General features: G+C 42.7%; 1 protein-coding gene across 12 annotated transcripts in view; it reads left to right on the top strand.

Annotated features, from left to right (window-relative positions):
* Positions 1 to 21702, top strand: part of RAPGEF4 (Rap guanine nucleotide exchange factor 4) — a 277658-nt gene that overhangs the window by 227131 nt on the left and 28825 nt on the right. For all 12 annotated transcript variants that reach the window (XM_045817903.1, XM_045817825.1, XM_045818158.1 and 9 more), the window contains 7 exons: positions 3292 to 3370; positions 14787 to 14937; positions 16744 to 16832; positions 17770 to 17800; positions 18022 to 18100; positions 19314 to 19460; positions 21213 to 21310. In XM_045817903.1, coding sequence (XP_045673859.1) covers positions 3292 to 3370; positions 14787 to 14937; positions 16744 to 16832; positions 17770 to 17800; positions 18022 to 18100; positions 19314 to 19460; positions 21213 to 21310 — 674 coding nt within the window. The remainder of the gene's footprint in view (positions 1 to 3291; positions 3371 to 14786; positions 14938 to 16743; positions 16833 to 17769; positions 17801 to 18021; positions 18101 to 19313; positions 19461 to 21212; positions 21311 to 21702) is intronic.

Genomic DNA, 21702 nt, shown 5'->3' with positions numbered 1-21702 from the left:
CACATTAGGATTAGTCTTCCATAGGCATCTCTTCAGTTATCAGTTAAGTCCTACCTGTTCCCAAACGGATTTGCTGCTGCCTGCCCAAGAGCCACAGCCTTGCTCCAATGGGAGTGAAACATGGTTGGAGATCCTTGAGTTGCCCCAGAGTGTGACTGAACCCCACCCGTATCAGTTTGCTAGGGCTGATGTAACAAAGCACCTCAGACTGGGGGGTTTCCACTGCAGAAATGTGTTGTCTTCCAGCTCGGGGGCTAGAAGCCTGAGTTCAGCATGTTGGCTGGGCTGGCTCCTTCTGACACCTGTTCCATGCCTCTCTCCTGGCTTCCGGCGTTTGGCAGGATCTGTGGTGTCCTTGACTGACAGATGCATCACCCCGGGTTCTGCCTGCATGTTCACGTGTTCTCCCTCTGTCCCCTCACGCAGTCTTTCTTCTGTGCATCTGTCTCTTTTTCCAAATGTTCTCTCTTCATAAGGACACCAGTCATATTGGGTTAGGGCCCGCACTAATGACCACCTGTGACCTTGCCAACACCTACAAGGACCCTATTTCCAGCCAATGTCACCTTCTGAGGTAATGGGGACTAGGACTTCAACGTGTCTTTTTGGGAGAACAGAAGTAAACCCGTAACAGAGGTTCTTGAGGGTGAATGAGACAAATCTCACCCGTGAACAGACTGTTCAGAGTTACACTGTCATTCACTTTAGGGACTATCTTGTATGTGACTTTGGAACAGACTACATTCAATTAAAAAATAATCATCCTATGCTACTGGCCTGTCCCTCAGAATAAAAGGTTAATATTTTAAGCACAATGAGCTCCATGGAAGATTTCTCACTAAAAGAAGTTCAAAGATTTGTCAAAAAAAACCTAATGGTAGTTCAAAGTCTATTTCCATCAACTTTGTAGTACACTCAAGGTGATGTTATTATTTTTGTGTGCCTCCTGAAAGTATTTTAGCACTGATTTACCTCTTATTTCAGCTCTTCATTCCAGTTTCTCCTTTATAAATAGATTATCTGAGATATTTCTTTTTATAGTGAATTAATTGGGGAGTAGTTGTTATAAAAGCCAGGATCTCTGGCTCCAAGGCAGTTATTTATGGTCCAGTATTTGTTGAATATTTTCTTGGGCAGGCACTAGGGGGGATGCTTTGGCCTGGGCACTGTGGATGAGAAATCGCTCCCCTGTCGTCAGGAAGTTTACAACCTGCTGGAGGACAGAAAGGAACATGCTGATAGCTTGAGTGTAAAGCTTAGTGTGGTCAGAGCTCTGTGAGCCCTGACTAGCTGAGGGGCCCAGGCACCGTGTACTGGAGAGTGTAGCCTGAGAAGTGGCCCTGAAGAAAGACTGGTGTCTGGTAACTAGAGACCAGAGACAAGGCTTTCCATATTGTGGTACAACATTAGCACTGACACGGAAATGGTCACAGGAGATCAGGCAGCTTGGTTTTGCTGGACTACTGTATATATAAGTGGTGCAGGATGGTAAGAGTTTGACTGCACATCTTGGAGGGTCTTAAATGCAAAGCTAAGCACTGGGGAGTGGCTAGAGGTATCTGAGAAAGGAGAAAGTGAGAAGAGGCTTAGGGTAAGAAACTAAAGGATGCAGTGAGGTTGGAAACCCTTGGCATTTGTAAGTTTACAATACAGCGAGAAACATCAGAGCTAATAGTGACAGTGGTTTCCCACACAGAAATGGGCACCTCTGGGTTTGTCAATACATTTTCCTAATTTATCAAGACATCTATGCTCTGCCATAGACCTGTTAGTTGCCTAGACTTTGAATTTCTGTGACCAGCATGAGTCACTGAGTGACTTGGCATATCATTTTCTAGTAGGAAGTGATTTTTAAAAATCAATTCTCAACAATGTTCAGAATGTTACTTCACACAAGGAGAGGACAAGAAAACTGGGGAAATGTGCGTGCTGGATAGTTGCCATGCTAAGAGACCAGCTCCCCACCCTTGGAGTCCTCTACTAAAATCTCTGCTTTAGCAAAATGTAAACTACGGTATAGCAAAGGCCTCTGGGAGCCTTATAAGCAAGCGTCACCCACCCTGTCCTGAGAGAGTATCTAAAACATACAAAGGACACCCTAGATGTTAAACTCAGGCAAGCCAAAGTCCTTTTATACTTGAAAAAAAGTTCTATACAACTTCTGTCTGGCACCTTCTCTGCATCTTCTCTGGTCTAGTACAATGAGGCTGAAATGACTAGTAACATGGAGTAATGACAGGATGACAGCTTGGGATTACTTGTGTCCCTTATGTTTGCATAAGTATCTGGCATTATGCGACATGGTAGAGGTGTTTGCTAATGCCACAGTGGTAACCATGCTGCAGCGTGCAAGTGTATTAAATCAACGTGCCGTACACCTAAAACTTACACAGTGTATGTCAATTATATCTTGATTTCTTTAAATGAGGATAATGGTTAAACCCTTAATCACTGCTTCCAACTTTGCCAATATAAAAGTTAAAACATAGTCACTAATGTTTATCTAATTTATATAGTTAAAATTTTCATATTTCTCACCCTTTTCTATTTGAAAAGTTATATGCGTTTCACAAATCTCAGCCAGTGTACTTCAGGTTTTAATTGAAAATCCCCATAGTGCCTTGCTTCCAGGCTTCAACAGATGTACTCCTTAGGCTCTTAGGTCTGTCTTCACGTGCTTCCCATGACTATATGGTTAGTGTCATCTTTGCAGTGGAGAACCAGCATGCATCCAGAATGGTGCACATGAAGCTTGTCTTTGGGACTTATCTTATTTCCCTTGCCACCTTCCTGCTCGCTTACTTATGAAACAGTTCACATGTAGGACAGTGCCACTTTAATTTACTGGAGAGCTTTGTTTTGCTTCAGCTGCTGCTCACATCCTTAATCTTTTCTGCTTTTTCCCCCCTGCTTTTATGCCCTCGCCAATTCTCTACTCTTACCACCTCCTTTTTCTGTAATTCCTTCATCTTCTCACCCCTCATCACTCCCTCTGGAAATAAGAGGTGAAAAAGCGATAAAGAAAAAAGTGATATTGACAAAAGACACATGGTGTAAAGTTGACAAAGAAATGACCTTGTTTTTCTAGACACATGGTACTATCCATGGGTGGCCCTTTAAATATATGTACATATGTATAAAGTTATTTGTATATGCAGTGCTTCTATGTACAGTAAAACCACAATACTCCAAGCCATGTTGGTCAAGAACCAATGAACAGGTGCTCTTGCTTTCCTAAAGATTTCTATGAGAACTTAATCTTTTCTGCTTGTCATTTTCTTCACCCTGCAGATTCTGTTTTAAATGACTTTGTCATGATGCACTGTGTTTTTATGCCAAATACCCAGCTTTGTCCAGCCCTGGTGGCCCAATATCCTTTTGTTGTGAAAAGTCTCTATTCCCTTGAAGACACTCCATATGTACATGGCCATTATCCTGCCCCATTCTCTGAAGGTAAGTCTCAGCCCAGGCAGAGTTGTGCTTTCCCCCATCTCACTAAGACACCAGCCGTTTCCCTAGCACAGACCCAGCTCCCCTTGGCATGGCTCTGCTGTGCCATGTTGGAGGATTTCTTCCTCACTACCTCTGAGGAGAAATGTGAGCCAAGTCACCTCAGGAAGGTGAGACTGGTTAGAAATATACATACCTGGGCAGTAGGCTAGAGAAATTTAGGGAGTGTTTTTAGGGATACCTCCCTAGCCTGGGGGACTTTATATGTCCATTAGGGTACCTGGCAGGTTGGGTCTTGGCCTGCTTTGTTCCTCCTCTAAGCTGTAGTGCTAATCAGACCACTAACCCGTTGGGATAAATACAAGTTATCTCTGTGGGCTGGCTTTTCTTTTACATTTGTCCTAGCCCATCCTCTCCTCTAGAGACCAAAATTTATTCCTTCATTGCAATTTTTATTATCATTACATTTACTTGAATAAAAGATACACAACTTGAAATTCTAGTGGCAGTTCTTCTCGGCAGTCTGAAAGCCGTGCTTGTTTTCGGCAGCTTTTCAGGAGTCTGTTGAATTGACTGCTTGGTATACCACGTCCAGCACAGAGGGAACATTCAGAAAATGCAAGCTGAATAAAAGAAGTAAATATTATTAATGAGTCACATCCTCAAATTTGGGGGGCATATGAAAGTGTATTTTCCAATCCTGCTTTATTTTTAAAGCAGCAAAAATTTAGAACCCAAAATACTTTGGCCTTTTGTGAGCAGTTAAATATATTGGAGAATAGCTCCTTTTTTCTCTGGGCAATCCAATCAATGTTGGGCATGCTTTCCTTTTTCAGAATTATAATTGCCCTACCTGATTCTCATTTTCTTGTTCACCCATCATTCTCTTTGAAGTAAATAGCATGCATGAGGATGGGAGATTTGAGTTGAATGTGTTATTCAGAGGGAGCTGCAGGAGTGAGATTTGGGTGTTTATTTGCCTGGGAACTATCTGTCTAAGTGAAGACAGCTTAATGAGTCTTACATATATTATATATTCTTTCTGGCTCATATTCAGTTTTTCTCAAGTAAAATTAACACATTCGGGATCACTCTGTGCTCTTTTAACTTCCTACATGGTAGTCCTGATTAGATCTTTGAGATTTGTTGAAAGGAAAAACAAAAGCCACCATTGAGTTTACACTAATTTTTCCAACAGCACATGGGTAAGCGGGAGGCAGACCAAACCAAAAGAAGAGTGAGTGCAGTGGACCACATCGTGGTGTCTTTACAACTCAGGGGCCAAACACTGAGCTTATTATTGTTTTGTTGTGTTTTTTTGAGAATTCCGATTTGTTCACTTATTAGCTTGTTCTCCATCAGAGTAGATGGAGGACACTTGTTATCACTGACCTCTGTTTTTAAAATAAAAGCTCCTAGAGTGAAGTCCTTGTCATCTTAGGTAGGGGGAAGGAGACAGGAGTAAACAGTAAGACTCAAGAGAAACCTGCATATCTGATTTTGATTCGTTTCTCAAAAGAAAGAGGGAATCGAGGGTGACTGAGCATCATCCACACTCCCGAGTGTCCTCAGACCACGTTCTCCACACCTGGCCCCATAGAGCCCCTTCACTGCTTTATTTGCAATCAGTTCTCTATGCGTCGGGCACCATGCTAAGTGTGTGGACCTGCATCATAGCACTCCTCCTTACAGGAGTCTGTTGGGTTGATATTAGCTTTACTCTACAAACGAGGATTTGAAGTTCAAAAAAATGGAGTACCTGCCCCAGGCAAGTGGCAGAGCTGTGATTCTTCCAGGTTTTAGGATTCCAAGCCTGGGGTGTGGCATTTTTTACTTTAAAAAAGAAAAAAAAATATGGTTTTCTTTACCACTTATTTCCTTAAAAGTGTATCCTTTAACAACCATTTAAGAACATTTCTTGACAGTGTGTTGTACAATTGAGGTGGCTAAAACCAAAGTAGGCCCAAGTTGTTACAACAAAATAAATGAAATGTCCAACAGAACAGCTTGCAGTGACGGACGTGTTCCGTATCTTTGCAAAGGCAGAAGCCACTAGCCTCGAGACTGGGTTGAGCAGGAAGGAAAACGGACTCATGGACATGGACAGAAGTGTGGTGACTGCCAGGGGGAGGAGGGTAGAAGGGAACTAAATGGTAATAGAAAAAAATGCAGTAAAGATTAAATTAAAAAATTGAAAATTAACTACTATGACAGATGAACTGAACTTTGAACTTTATGTAAATTTCATTAATTTAAATAGCCACATGTGGCCACCACCTTGGACAGCTTAAGTCTGTTCCTTGGGTACTGGGAATAAGAGGCTCAAATAAGAATTACCGTCCTGCGATTCCCAGGGAGGGAGCGCCAGGGAGGCCCAGGCTTACCCTGCTGCATGCAAGCAAAAGGGAAAGGCTCTGTCCCTGAAGGTCATATGTGCCTAAGTGCTTTTGTATCATGCTAAGGACTCAATTTTTAGTCCCTTTCCCTCCAGAGAGATGTTACTTAGGCTTCTTATATAAGCTACTCTTTTTTGGTTATAAGTAACATAAAGCAACTGTGACTGACTTAACAAATACAGGAATTTATGAAGGATGTGGGGTAACTTGGAGAACTGAAGGAATTTGGGAAGAGCCCAGGCCTTAGAAAGGGGCCTTGGGGCAGCAACAAAAGGCAGTGCTGTTGGGGTAATTCTGCTCTAAGCATCCCGGGCCCTCCCCTCATCCCCATATCCCTACGAAGGAGGGTCCCATTGGCCTAGCTTGGGTCACTGTGACGGACGTGTTCGTCAAGGGAAGGCAAAGCACTGTACTGCACAGAGACTGCCTACAAAGACAAACAGAGAAAGTGGAGAGATAGATGATGGGCAGGTAAAAAGAGCATACGCATCAGCTACATAACACTAATGCACAAGTGACAGGGAAATATAATGTGAAATCGAGCAAGTGGGTTAACCCCCATGTTTTCAACATGGGGTGTAGGGACATTAAAATACTTAACCATATTCCATTAAAGCACCCACGTTCAAGTGAGTTGCTTTGGCTGTTTTCAAAGTACTTAATATGTGGCTTTTCACAGCAGCCCTATGAAGAAGTCGGTATTTCTACTCCTCTTTTTCCAAATCAATACATTAGGATAATGAAAAATTATGATTTGCTCAGAGAAAGGTAATTACTAGTGCAGAAAAGATTTAAACCTGAGCTGCTGACACCTACTTCTGTCCTTAATCCACATTGTATGTCTCCTCCAATTTTGCTTTTTGCAGGAAGAAGGTGGTAGAACTATTTAACATTAATGTTTCAGACCTTTTATGTGCTAATGAGAGAGACTCTATTCATTAGATATGCTAGGGACATGATTTGGCCTGATGAATACAAGTGCTTTATAATACGTTTTTAAAATTTTATTTGTCCAGTTTCTGTCCTTTTCATCTCGAGTTTTTAAAATCTTCTTTAAATCTGTACTTAAAATTCAGTTCAATCTTATATTAGTGAAATAATAAATAAATATAAAAATATAAGAATATGATCATACTACAAATAATTGTGTATGTTTTGTCACAAAACAATGACTTTCTTTGCCATTAAATACTTTTCTACATGGTTTTTCTAAATATAGATAGCTTTGTCATCCTTAAAAATGAAACATTCTCACTGTAAAAAAATTCAATTTACAGAAAAAGAGAAGAGAGTGAAATTCATGTGGTACCACATGAATTGTGAAAAACCTTTCAGGAATTTTATATAATTTCAGATCAGTGAGATCATGTTATTTGTGGGTTTCTTTGTAATATATTTTTTCCTATTAGTGGTGTGTTATGGATATCTTTTCAAACCAATGTATATAAATAAAACTACATCTTTTTTTTCAGACAATTCCACAAACATTAAATTGGGCACTTAAAACGTGTCATACAGTTCTGGGCAACAAGGGGACAAAGATGCATGAGAAAAACACGTTATCATTTTTAATGACTCAGAATATTATATGGCAGATATGTCACAACTTATGTTCTTAGCCTCTCCCTATTAGATATTTAGATTATTTCCACATTTTTTCCTGTAACAAGTATAATGGGATGAATATTTTCTCTTACTATCCTAATTTCTTTTGACTTAATATTCAACACAAATTCTATGCTTTTGGCATGGAGAAAAATTGTTAGGTTCATGAATTAAAAAGAAAAAAATAGAATACAGATTTGTCGCTAAGTTTTAGCTGAAACCATTTTTATATGTACTATATCCTTTATTCCGAAACAAAATAAACACAAAGCCTTCCGCCATGGATTTCTCTGTGAAATCGAACTGGGCGTGTTCTCTTTAGGAGTTGTCTTGAGTTCTCTGAAAGGAATGTTTTTCAGAATTTGCTTTTCTTGTTGATGAAATATCTACAAAACAGTATCAGGTTCCTATTCTCTAGAATGAAGCCAGGTATTTAGGAATAGATTTTAGATTTCTGAGGAAAATTATCGTCTTGAATGTTGTTGAAGCTAAACTTTAGCCACTGCCGACTCCATCTGGCTCAGAGAAGGGCGTGGTCCGTGTGCTCTGCCTCAGAGGTCTGCTTCTGCGGGCGCGCAGTCGGAGAGTGCGTCTCCAGTGCGGGAGGAAGGTCTGGTTTGACGGCAAAGACATGCTGCACTCTTTGTACTCTTTGAAAAAAATAACTGTATTATCAGATATTCTACCAAGTACTGTATTTTATGTACATTTTATCCTCCTCCCATCAACCCCATGAGAGGCATACTCTTTTTACAGGGAGAAATGAGGCTGATTGACTTGGGGTGGTGAACACACAAGGTAGTGCACACAATACAGTGTGTAGTAGAATCGTGCACCTGAAACTTGTATAATTTTGTTAACCTGTGTCACCACAATAAATTCAATAAAAAGGAAAAAAATTTAAAAAGAAGCGAGACTGAGCAGCTAAGTAATTTGCCCCGAGTTACATAGCTGGTGGGTGTTAGAACAAGAGTTGAGCCCAGTGAGGGTGAGGAAAGCATATTCTGAACAAGAAAACTGGAGGTATCTAAAGAAAACAATGGCACAGAAATGGCTTCTGTGAGCTCAGAGTTAGTAGGGGCCCACAAACACAGGAGCAGTGTTTGGCATGGAAAAAACAATTGTTAGGAATAGCATCACAGAATTAAACCCAGAAAAGCCAGTTCTGGAGAAAATGCTAAAACCAACCATTTAAAAGATTTTAAATGATTTCCAGAAGTGGAACTATGATAATCATGATAGCTAACTTCCACTGAGTGCTTACTATGTCTCAGATAACTGTTCTATACCTGGTTTATCAATATCATTTCATCCTTAACCGCTTTGGATGGTGAGTGAACAGACCAAGGGTCTCACAGTTTACGGGTGGGCATGCCGGGATATGAACCCAGGGGGTCTAGTTCCGGAACTTGCCTTCCCAAGGACGTGCAGCGTCAGGGCAGTGGAGGCTCCCTGCGCAGGATGCCGGATGCTCCACAAAGGCCTGAGGGGGAGGAAGACGTCCATCGCATAGGTGGTGGGAGAAGCAGGAGTCCTGAAGTCGAAGGACCTGCTGAAGGCCTGCATCTTACAGGCTTTACTCCTCGGCTATTAACCTTGGCCTCTCTGAACCAGGTCTCTATAACAGGGGAAGTTGTACCTGTCTACCCACCTCCCCAGGTTGTTGTGAAGGTCAGATGAGGCCATGTGCATGAAAGCACATTATAAACCTTAAAGCCCCTGATAAACATTAATATATTGCCCCATAAAAGTAAATTATCATGCCATCCTGAGAGGTATGTGGCATGTTGTAAAGAATACACAAAAGCTTTGTCTAGGCAGTGGGCAGATGACCCCCCAAAGTTTGTTTTCTGCTGCAAGCAGAGATCTTGTATGCAAAGCAGGGCTTTAAAAAACAACAACATTGAAGAGTATCAGTTTGAATGTTGATAAGTGTTTTATAAATAGCTGCATAATTAGCATATACTTACTGCAAAAAGTATACATAATATTTTATTCCCCATTGTAGGCTGTAATGAATCTGCTGCCTCTACATCCTAGGAGGTTTTCACTTACTTTCTCCATGATAATTTTAATACATGGAACCATTATTAGCTGAATTAAGAATAAGTAAATGAGTAGTAAAAAAAATACAGAAAAATTACAGGTGCCTGTGGTGGGTAAGATAATAACTAGGTAAAAATATATGAAATAATTACAGTGTTTGAACGGCAGAGCTGGCATGAGGAAAATGACTCAATGGAATACGAAGCCTGCTACTGGCAGGGTAGAAAGACCGAAGCCCACACTGTGGCCGCCACCTCTCCTGACTGCCAGGCCCAGCGCCTCACAGAGAACAGATCCAGCCACCTCTACATGATGCTGAGGGAGCTGGTCCAATTCAGGGAGGATTTAGTCGCTCAAAGTCTGTGTTCCTTTAGACTGCATACTTGATAACCACACTGTCCAGTTTAAAAGAGGTGCCAGGCATTTTGGTGCTTGTGTGGACTTGGTCAACCTGGTGACATTGAGTGTGATCTTGTTTAGAATGTATCTGTGATCTGTGTTTGACATTTCAACAAGGTGGAGCTTTTCAGAAAACTGCATTACACCACATTCACTCCAAGTGGTGTGATTGAATTGTTTAAGGCAAGCAGTCCATTGACAAACACTTGAGGCTTTTTATGTTTTCAGGTGCCCAGTCCTTGGCTAGAAAATGTAGATTCAGGAGTTTTACACAGGGGTCCTGCTGTTAAAGATTCAAATTTAATGCTGTGAGATGGTAAGGAATCTTACTGCCAAAACAAGAGAAACCTCAAGTTAAAAGGTCAAGTTGAAAGGTCAGTAGATTTAAGAATGTTTGGTGAGTTACTGCTTTCTAAATCTACAGATATTGGACAAGAGAACTGGCTAAAACTGTAGCAGAGAGGATCTAGTTCAGGCATGGAAATTTCTATGCTTCCCTGATATCAGATTGTCAAGGCTGCACAATTAACTCTTGATTTCTTGCATGTGTTCTGCTGTCTTTGAGAATTTGGGAGGATCAATTTCTACATCTCAGATGGATTTCCCTGTTGTCTAACCTGATTCTGGTACATAATATATGTTAGCATAAAAATACTAATGTCAGATAAAACACAACAGCATGAACAGATAAAAAGGGTAGCAGGGAGGAAGACAAGAGAACCAAGCTCCAGCCCAGAAATTCCATTGACAATGTGGAAAAATTACCTCATTCTACCTGAGCTTCCTTACCTCCAAACTGGTGGTTTTGAAGCAGATACAATCAAAGGGCTTTTGCAACTCGTAAATTCTATGGCTCTGTGAGTCCTTTGAAATGAACTCAGTGTCAGTTATGAGTTTGTCCACTTTGACCATGACAGCCTTTTAAAAATTGTGTTTAAAATAACCATTTAGTGAATAATTCTAGATTCTCATGCAGGCTTTTACCGAGCACTCCATGAGGTGCCAGGACATGCTTCTTTCTGAGGCTCTTTTCCCTGCCAGTCCCAGCAGCCATCTCACGTCCTGCCGGAGCCCAGCTGTCCAGACATCAGGAATCAGGGTCCTAGTCAGTGCAAGTGTTTCCAGGTCATTGGACAAAATTCTTGGATTATTTTATGTTTATTTTCTCTACTAATCTACTGGTCACATAGACATTAACCAGTTATATTTTTCAGATCGTGTTCTTCAGGTGTTAAAAATATCTTGTGTTGGTGGTATGCATTGATAAGTCTTTCTAAACCGTTATTCATCCTGAAAAAGAGTTAGATTTTTATTACAAATAGGACCTTCTCCAGCAAATGGATAATGCATTATTCCAGTTTTAGCCTGATGTGTTTAAATTTATGAACATACTGCATTTGAAATATTACTCTTTTTAGATTGCATTTTACATTATATTGAGACGAGGGACCTGGAGGGGTGTTCTTTATTCTTTGGCTGATATGTAAAGGGAATATAGTTTTTTTCTCTCCCTACCTTTTCTGTAGGAGGGTGATAAAAATCTAAAAATCACATAAATCTTCTAAAAACCTGAGAAGATTGTCATGGAACTAAATAGAAGCCCCAGCAGCTGGCCTGTAACCATTCCAGGTATAATCAGTTACGTGGGAAGTCTCCGTGTCCCTTAAGAACCTGATTCAGCGGCTGCTCAGGAGGGAACAGCCTGTTGCCTAGGGAGGGGCAGTGTCCTTGGGCACAGGCTCCGATTCAATTATGGAAGTGGTATTACCCAGACCTCTGTTTCAGTCAATAAACATCCCTAAGGGGAAAGGCAAGGCTTTGTGAAACAAATCAGTGCTTCCTTTTTTGTTTTCCCCAGAGACAAAAAAAGTACTTAACTTCAATCAGAAAACGGAGAAAGCCTCTTCCCTTGCCCCCCACCCGCAGATTCAGCCAGTTCTAGCTCGCAGGAGGCTAGGAGTTAGGCACTGGTTTAGGCACTCAGCATGCTGAGTCAGCTCCGCTCCTGGAAACTTGGAACTTCAACAAAAAAAGGAAAAAAATCTTTTCCAATAAAATTGTTTGCTTCCCAAATACAATTATTTAATAATTTCATGAACCCAAGCACTGTCTTGTCACTATAGCCGCTGTCTGGGGCTGTGGGCATGGTGACATTGGAAAGAGCCTATCTGGATGTGTCCACCCTGCCATCACTCAGTGAACCGTGCTGGGCAGATCTCTTCCCCCCACCCCCCTGCCCCCGCCCCCCAGGTTCCCATCTGTAACTATTGCCCCACATGTTTGTAGACAGCATTACATGATTGTGTGAGCACATTAGGAATATTTATTATAAACTGTCAAGTTCTTTACACATTTCAAGTGGTATCATGCTAATCCTTCCAATCAGGTATTCTATCTTTTATTGTTGATAAAAGACAGATTTTCCCAGCAGAAAAGAGGATGAGAAAAATCTGTCCTGACCTGCAGAGACAACGTTGATTTGGTTCCCTTATGTGAGGGCCCCAGAGGTTAGCCACAGGTACACTGCTGGTATTTCTGTATCCAACACAGAAGCATTTGTATTGTTTTGTGAAGTCCAAATACAATAACATGGAAACTTAGAATTATGGCCACTTGATATCAACTTGAAATTTCAAACCATGTCAGCCCCATACAAGTAGAAAGACTTCCTTTCTTCTCACTGTCTCTTGGATGAACCAGTATATATTTTTATAATCTACCAGGAATCATTCATCTGATAACCACAATATATGTGATTATGTTGCTAGTTACCATAAAAAGGCCATAAAGTGTAGTGCCCAGCATTGCAATTCTTTGGGGGAAGAAAGACCACAAAAAACCCAAGTTATGTGTGCATACAAGCAAGAGACCAAAGGGTTAATCAGAAAAGACATAATTTTCACATAAAGTGATCTTTCTTCCTATTTTTTTAATCGTAAGTTCAGAGAGAATTGTAGCAATACAGGTTGAGCAATTTTCTTTCTTTTTTTACGAATCTGTGCTCAATTTATGAAAGCCATTTTGCAACCCATTTACATGCAGTACACCTTTGCTTAAGGTTCTGTCATTTACCTTGATCGTGACTATTTATAATCCCTTTAGAAAAGACCCTTTCCTGGTGTTGCTCTCAAGCGCAGCTCAGCCACCAGGCAGTTTTCCACAGTGCCTGTGAAATCGTGGGGAAAGAAAGCTAAGGCTGGGCCAGTCTCGTAGGCAGCTCTGAGGTCTGGCTGGGGGTATTGTGCAATGTGGGAGGAAGCTGCTTGGAATTAGGAGTCTCAGATTCAAAACCAACTCTGCATCCTCGTTTTGTAACCCTGACCATTTATGAACCTTTACTGAGAGTGTGCTCACTTGTAGAAAGGGAACAATACTTTTTATCACGAGACTAGAAAGTAGAGCTTGACTGGGACTCCGTGCAAGTCACAGTGTAAATTACAATGAGGAAATGCTCCTGTGAACTCGCTGTCGGTGACAGGTGCTGCTGTACAGCACTGCAAAAGGAACAGTATGTGTAGCCTAAAGCCTTCCTTGATCACGTACTATATTCCCCTTTTTGTAATCCACGTAAGATGAACACCGAGAGTAGAGACCTTTACCTGACACATATAGTAGGCTCTCAATTAAGGATTTGTTGTGCTAATAAATAAATCCAATTTCTAGATAAAAGCCACTGTGCTAGGCATGGTATAGAATATAAGACAAATAATATGTCGTCTGAAGCCTCACAGAGCTCAGAGTTGATTTAAGATGGCCAGCCATAAATGCATAAAAAGCCAGTGTGAGTTAAGTTGTGGTTCTAGACAAGAGAAGAAGAAATGGTATAAGAACTGTCTGAGCCCCTCACCAGAAGATCAATACAGCAGGAGGCTTTCCTCCTTGTACTGGGGCAAGCTTATCTTCCTCCAGCCTCACCCCTACCCCTCTGCCCCTGTACCACCCCCCAAAACCCACACTCTTTGTATGAGTGACAGTCCTGGCATTACTAGCTGACCTCTTGGAAGGGTTTAGTTGAAGTACCTTTACACAGTGGAATACTATGCAGCAGAAATAAAGAATTCCTACCTTTGGCAACAGTGTGGACAGAACTGGAGACTATTATGCTAAGTGAAACAAGCCAGTTGGTGAAAGATGAATACCACATGATCTCACCTATAACCAGAATCTAATGAACAAAATAAACTAGTGAGGAAAAACAGAACCACAGACATGGAAACATGGAACAGAATGATAGCTGTAGGAGGGAGGAGAGGAATGGTGGAAGGAAGGGATTAGTCAAAGAACATGTATGAATGACCCGTGGACATGGACATGGACAAAGGAGAATGAATTGACTCTGGGAGAGAGGGGTGGGCTAGTTGGAGGTGGGCAAAAGGGAAAAAAAATGGGACAATTATAATAGAATAAAAATGAAAAAGTAGAAAAAATGAAAAATAAATTTAAAAAATAAGTGCATATAATGAAGGGGATTCAAGAGATGGGTGCAGAATTATGGCAACCAATAAGAGATGGGAAGGCCCCCAGAGACCAGCGACAGTGGGAAGCATTTCCGCCCCTAGAAATGAAGTGCCAGGCAGAGGGCAGGCAGGAAACTGATGTGGCCTGGTGAAAGCTAGAGCAGGAGTCCTTGTCAACACACAAGTCCAGGTGGAGCCAACCAGTCTAATTCCTGGGCAACTGCCAGGTCAAAGCCAGCAGTCATTAACAAGGGTTTGTATCCACTAAGTCCAGAACTTGTATGTGGGTGGAGATTTTCTTGAGGGCCCAGGAAGGAATGAATCAGTTCAAAAGGCTGGCTCTCTGGAGCTGGGCTCTGTCACTCTCTGCCTTGGGAAGCAGCACAGTCAAATGAGTGTGCAATGGCTAATGTCTTCCTTGACTCCTCGGAACCTACCATGCACAGCCTTCACAAGGTACAGAACAGGAGAAGATGGATTATGCCCTCAACAATAAGAGGCGAGTCGTCCGCCTGGTTTTGCAGTGGGCCGCCATGTATGGAGACCTCCTGCAAGAGGATGATGTGGCCATGGCCTTCCTGGAGGTACGTGGAGTCCTTCCATCTGGGAGTGCATCTTCATCCTGCAATACACATATCACCCGTAGGCACCGCAGCTTTCATGGGGAGGCTATAATGGCAAGTTCTAGACATGGTTAACATGTTTGTTTATCAGAAATGTTCATTTACTTTAGGAGAAGTAAAGAAAAACATCATCCATTATCCTACCCCTCTAATTCAGTAATTGGTAGCATTTTAATATGTTTTCATTTGGTCTCTTTTTCTTTGTATGTTTTCCATAGTTATAATCACATCGTATCCATTGTTTGCAGGCTGCTTTTTCCGTGTAACTTCACATAAGGATTTTTCCTATCAGTACAGTCTTTCTGATTTTGAGTAGCTATACCATAGATATATTTACTTGTCCCCTATCATCAACGATATATGTCATTTCCATTTTCACCATCTTGGAGTAGTGGTGAACGTTTTCATGCACGTAGGTCTGTCCTTGGCCACATTCCTGTGTACGTGCGGTCACTAAATCAAATGGTAGATTTTGAATGGAGTGAAGCAGGTCATTTTATTGAGAAACTACTGGGACCATGACGTGGTTCTGAAGAGAGATGATTTATCTTGTAAGCACTGCTTTTAAGCCGAACTTCCCTTTTCCTTCCTCTACAGTATAGCACTCAACCCCAGCACTCAACTGTTGATGATTCACTGTGTCCTCCAAAACTCAGATAAGGACCTTACTTTGGTGCAGGCAAAACACAATGTGGCTTCTACTTCAAACTTTATCAGCCTGTGTGTTCAAGAATGAATTATCCAAAAGAAACATACCCCTGACTTTCTTTTTAATCATATTGTGTGTCAGGCAGAGCTAGGGGAGGCAGGGAGGAAGGGTGGACCAAGAGTCCTTTAAAGCTGGGAAATGAAGTATTTTGAAAATGTAAAAGAATAATAATAGCTTGGAATGATAACTTGATTCATGGCCTCCACCCATGGAATCAAGGCCCACATGGCGGTTAGGCTGGCAAGGCCACGGCACTCCTGCTGTGGTGGCCCCTGCTCCAGAGCAGTTCAGTCAGGCTGGTCCCCAGAACCTCAGCAAAGAGCCTTGGGTGGGCGGTGCAAACTCAATGTAAATTTACCATATTTTGCCGTGTATAATGTGCACCCACATTTTTGTACGCATTACACATGGGATTATTATGCCCATTATTATACCCATGGTATGTAATCATTATACCCTTGTATGATGCACATCCTTATTTTCCCCTCAAAAGTTTGGGCACCGACGTGCACATTATACACAGGAAAATACGGGAGCACGGTGCTGAAGGCCCCACCTGCATTACTACCACTGACAATTAACTACAACTAGAGGTCAAGAAGCAATAAAATATCAAAATAAATATTAAAATCCCCCTGGAAAAGTATCAAAGTAAAAAAAAAGGGTGCTCTTCAAAGGTAGAATATAAAATTACCCATTCCAAAACATTGCATTACATTGCCTTTCATATAAATACCATATAAACAATTCATTTGCAATTATGATTAAAAAATTTTTGAAGTAAAATATCCCCAACATAAAATTTGCTGTTTTAACCATGTTAAGTGCACAAGCACAGTGTTACACAGCCATCACCTCTACTTTCAAAACTTTTTCTCACTTGCAACTTTGACTTGAGGCACATTGTAACATTTCCCTTTTTTGTCTCCCGTCCATGAAACTACGTTCTGGACATGCTAGTGATGCAGGTGACAGAGGTGCACGTCTCTGTTGCTCTTCACAGACTCGTGGACCTTTTGTGGTTCTCCTTAAAAGCCTGTGCCCTCTCCCCATTACAGGAGTTTTACGTGTCTGTGTCAGATGACGCCCGGATGACCACCTCCCTCAGGGAGCAGCTGCCTGAGTTAGAGAAGGTCGTCAAGCAAATGTAAGGAAGGGCTTGGCTTAGGGGTGTGCTTCCCTCACAGAAGTGCCTGGTCTCAATCAAGGCATCTTCCACCAAGTCCTTTGCCCCCAGAAGGTGAAAGCTGGTTTTCCAACAGCCACATGGTGTCCCCATGTGGGCAGACTGAGCCGGGGGTGCAGGGGGTGGGCTGAGGCCAGAGGAACCAAAGGACTGAGATTCTGCTCAGCTGCCTCCCAAGCTGAGTGGCTGCCACAGGGAAGCCTGGGAAGGAGAGGATCTTTCTTTGGGGCACATAACTCAATAAACGTGGGTCCCTTTGGTCTAAGCAGTGAATTCAGTCATAAAATGGTTGGTGGCATTTAAAGAAAGTTTGTAGGGAATTACTTACATGGAAAACTTACTTTGTACTGCCAAAGCTGTTAATGGTAAACATTTGTGTTGTCTCGATGAAAAGATAGAAGGTTTTCACATGTTGTTCCTGAGCCATAGATTAAACACTGGAGCAAGGGTGTGCTGCTAGATAGACTTTGAGAGCTAGAAACCCGGCTCTTTTTATTTTGTTTTTAAATATGCCTATTGATTTTAGAGAGAGAGGAAGGAATAGAGAGAGAAACATCAATTGGTTGCCTCCCATATGCGCCCCGACCGGGAATCGAACCTCCAACATTTTGGTGTACTGGACAATGCTCCAACAAACTGAGCCACACCAGTGAGGGCTAGAAACCCAGGCTTTTAACATGGGTTCCACTAGGGGTCTGCCTGTGACAAAAACTAATCTCTTGGCTGTGTCCTCCATGCTTTGGTCTCTTAGTACTAAAGTGAGAGGCTCATATTGCCCCCTAAAGGGATGCTGGGATTTCATTTTCTAACATAACATTAAAGCTATATACAAATGAAGTAATTTCAAATAGTATAATACCAATGGTATTAAATAATGTGCTCTCTCTGTTTCTCGTAGTTCAGAAGATGCAAAGAATCCACAAAAGAAGGTAAGTGGCGATGGATTGGGATTCTAATTGTCTTGTGCCTTATAAAACGACAGCTCTCCAGCAATATTATATTGCAACATGTAACAGTGATGTTTTCATCAATACAAAATATGTCTTCTTCATTTCTTGACCCTGACTACTTCTCAGGTGTGTTTCCTTTGAGTTGCAAATGTGCACCAGTGGTTCACCCTTTAAGGCACTGACTGTTCTTATTTTTACAGCACAAAGTTCTTTTGCAACAGTTCAACACGGGTGATGAGAGAGCCCAGAAGCGCCAGCCTATCCGTGGCTCTGATGAAGGTGAGACTCTTCTTGCAAGTCAGGATTGTTTAGGTTATCTGAATAAAATCTTCCCCTGGGAACTGTCACCCTGGATCCACAGAACAGCTTTTTGGGGGTGCCCCTTGGCATTCCAGTTATTTATGTTCTTGGACTCTGTGCCTGGAGCTGAGGTGCTCATCCACTCTTCCCTGGTTCTGCCCTCTCCCACTGCCACCTGTCCTTGCAGGGACAAAAAGATGATCTCAGGGATCAGTTGTCAAGGTTGCCCACTTCTGGAAGAGCTGACAGGAAAGTAGCTGGGACTTTGCAGAGGCCTAGCAGGGGCAGAGGCCAGGTCATCTGCAGAGCAGGGCCCCTGCCCAGGGAGTGTGTCCTGGCCCTGGGCACAGCCCCGTGAGCCGCCGTCAGGGAGATGCAGATGCTGGCCATTATTATTTGGTTTTATTATTTGGCCATTATTATTATTTGGTTTTGTTTCTCAAAACAAAAACAAAAACAAAAACAAAAAAAAAACACAAACACACAAAAACAAAATGAAACTAATAACAATGATAAGATTTTTTATTTTAAATCACAAATGAATCTTGTAATTTAGGAGTGCCTCTAAGCCTATGAATTACAGGAGCCAGAACTGCTTCCAGGGTTTACGTGTTCACAGGTGAGCCTGCAGGGACCACATACGTATCTGCTGACCTAAATGCCACCCAAACGATGTGGCCCGGTCCCATCACACGTGAACTGGTACACGAGAGAGCTGGCATGTCAGCATGTGTGTGGTGCCCCGGCAGGGGCAGTCCTGCTTGTGACGTGTTAGTGCTGGCTCCCCACTGCCACAGCAGGCAGTGGTGACCTAGTCATCAGCCTGTGACACCGCCCTCCCTGTGCTATGAGGAAAGAAAGGCTCACAGACAAGGGCAGACCCAGAAAATTGACCGAACTATACTTCTCATTTTTCCCCATGATCTATTTGTGGGTTTTTCACAAATATCTGTTGTTGTTTGTTTCAACTGGGATTGACAGTGAAGTGTCCACCTATTCTTAGACCAGTGCTGACGGTAATAAAGAGTTTTAGAAGGGGACAAGTATTTGTGTAGACAAACCCAAGTAAATACAATAATGAGAATGGCAAGATGATGCAAATTCTGGAGGATGTCTATACATTTCACATAGCTTATGGTTTTCTTCGAAACGCCCAAGACTAACTGACCACATGCTGCCGCCTTCCCAACAGTTCTGTTCAAGGTCTATTGCATGGACCACACCTACACAACCATCCGGGTGCCGGTGGCCGCCTCGGTGAAGGAAGTCATCGGCGCAGTCGCTGACAAACTGGGCTCCGGGGAAGGCCTGATCATAGTCAAGATGAGCTCCGGAGGAGGTAACAGTCTTACTAAGTACTTTGAGCTTCTGTAAAATGGGGCATCCCAGCCAAACAGAACCCCACCAGGACTCAGTGTGGCCCTTGCACGTCGATGCAAAGGGACAAGTTGGTGCCGTGTATAGCCTCCCATGAATACCAGAAATCACACAGTTAGAAGTGATTCTGGTGTCTAGTGTCCCCTCCCTTGTTAGGTGCCCACTCTGAAGCAGAAAGAAGTGACAGGATCACTCTGAGGCAGCTGGGACTGAGGACTCTGATGTGGATGTCAGCTTGGAGTGCTTTTCGTATAAACCCTAAAAAATAAAAAGCTTAAGGCCTCGAAGCTCTGAGAAACACCAGCACTAAGAAAGTGTCTAGCATGACAAGCTAAAGTCTGAAGCTGGAGGTGGCCGCAGGCTAGTTCTCTCGGCTGACGGTGGTCCCCTCCTTTCGCAGTAGAGAGCGCCAGAACCCAGGTCCTCCAGAGAAATGGGGAGTCTTTTCCCCACAGGATTACCCGATGACTCTATGCCTCCTGTAATGTCATTTATTCATTCCTCACATATTTGCTGGCCACTTAGTGTGGCTGTGACGGGAGAGGATGAGGTGGGCACAGCCCGTGCCCCCACGTTGCTCCCAGGCCCACAGGGAGGTAAACAGTAAACAGACCATTACAATCTGTGCCCTCAGGAGTTTAGGGACGGTCAGCACATCTGGCAGCGGGGGCCAGGAGGAAGGAGCAGGAAGGCTGCTTGTCCAGTAATGATTCGCAGCCATTGGGGGGGGTCTTTCAGGATCAGGTGACCACTTCTGCCATGCTTGAGGATTAATGATTCCACTGACTTAGGATATTAAAATGCATGCTGGATACTCCCAAGATTCCTCCTTCCATTTCTGTCCCAGCCAGCCACACAGGGCCCAGGATGTCTGCCCTCACAGACCCCCTGGGGCATCCTTCCCCAGCTCTGCTGGGTCCCTCCCTCACTTCCTCAGTCTTCACCCAAGTGGCAGTGTGTCACTGAGGACCCCTTCCTTTCCTCGGTTCCCTTTCTAAAAGGGTAACTGTCCCCCTCACACTGGCTGCCTTGCCTCCTCCCCTGCTGGACCTCCTCCTCCTCATTACCTCTCGCTCGCTAATGTGTTTATCTTGCCTTCCCCCCCAGCACGTAAGCTCCTTTTAGACCGGGACTTTTTTCTCTATTGTTCTCTTCTGTATCCTCATTGCCTAGAGAGGGTCCCACACGTAGTAAAGTCGAAGTTAAATATTTTTTGAATGAATTAATTTTTAAAATATGATGGCTTAATGTAGGTAATACAATTGCCCACCGAATTAGGAAATAAGTGACAAATAATAATAAATGTTGCATCAAAGGTCATATGGGCTCTCAGAACACCCCGCCTAAGTTCTCCAACAGTCATCTTCCAGTTCCCAAGTGTTGGGCCTGATGACCATCTGGAGAGATAACTTGTTATATGAATAGCAAGTGTGGGTCAGTATGTAATTACAGTTGCAGTACAGAACTGGGTGAATTGACCCTCGGGTATTTGCAGGCCTGTTTTGTGGTCATTTCTGATGGCATCCTGCGTGCCGCGTGCCTGGGTGAAGGCCACGTGTCTTTTATGCAGTGGGCCCCTTCAGCGCTGTATTTTATGCAGTCGCTCTGTGTGTTCCGGTAATTCACCGAGCTGGCAATTTGTTGGTGTGATTAGGGCAGTGCAGCAAATCTCAGATGCATTTAATAGGCAATCTCATGCTTTTTATGTTCACAGAAAAGGTGGTGCTCAAACCTAATGATGTTTCAGTATTTACGACGCTCACCATTAATGGACGGCTGTTTGCTTGCCCGAGAGAGCAATTCGATTCACTGGTAGGTGTGGGTGGCTCCTCGGAGCAGCGCCTGCAATCAGAAAAACTTGTCTGGAGCTTCACTCTGAGGTTATGCTGAACGTAGTTGCTAAAAAAGAATCTCAAATGCTACTCGGGTTTTTCTTTTTTCTGTGGTCTATTAGGCAAGCCCCAGGTGTTCATTTGAGATGATCTGAGCTTTAAGTTTTCTTTTGTGGAATAAGCTAAGTAGCACCCCTATTGGGGCATAATTCAGCTTTCAGAATTCTTTGTAGGAATTCACCTCCTCGAAATGTCCCCAATTTAAATATTAATATTAAAAAAATATGAATAGTTAGACCAGGATAAGAATAATTTTAGGACAAGCTATTCCAATTTATCATACTCCACAGGGGGGTGTAGAATATACTGGCA

The sequence above is a fragment of the Phyllostomus hastatus genome, unplaced genomic scaffold (genome assembly GCF_019186645.2).
Source record: "Phyllostomus hastatus isolate PE091 unplaced genomic scaffold, TTU_PhHast_1.1 phas_contig_1, whole genome shotgun sequence".
NCBI lineage: Eukaryota > Metazoa > Chordata > Mammalia > Chiroptera > Phyllostomidae > Phyllostomus > Phyllostomus hastatus.
This window is presented reverse-complemented; position numbering and strand designations above follow the sequence as displayed.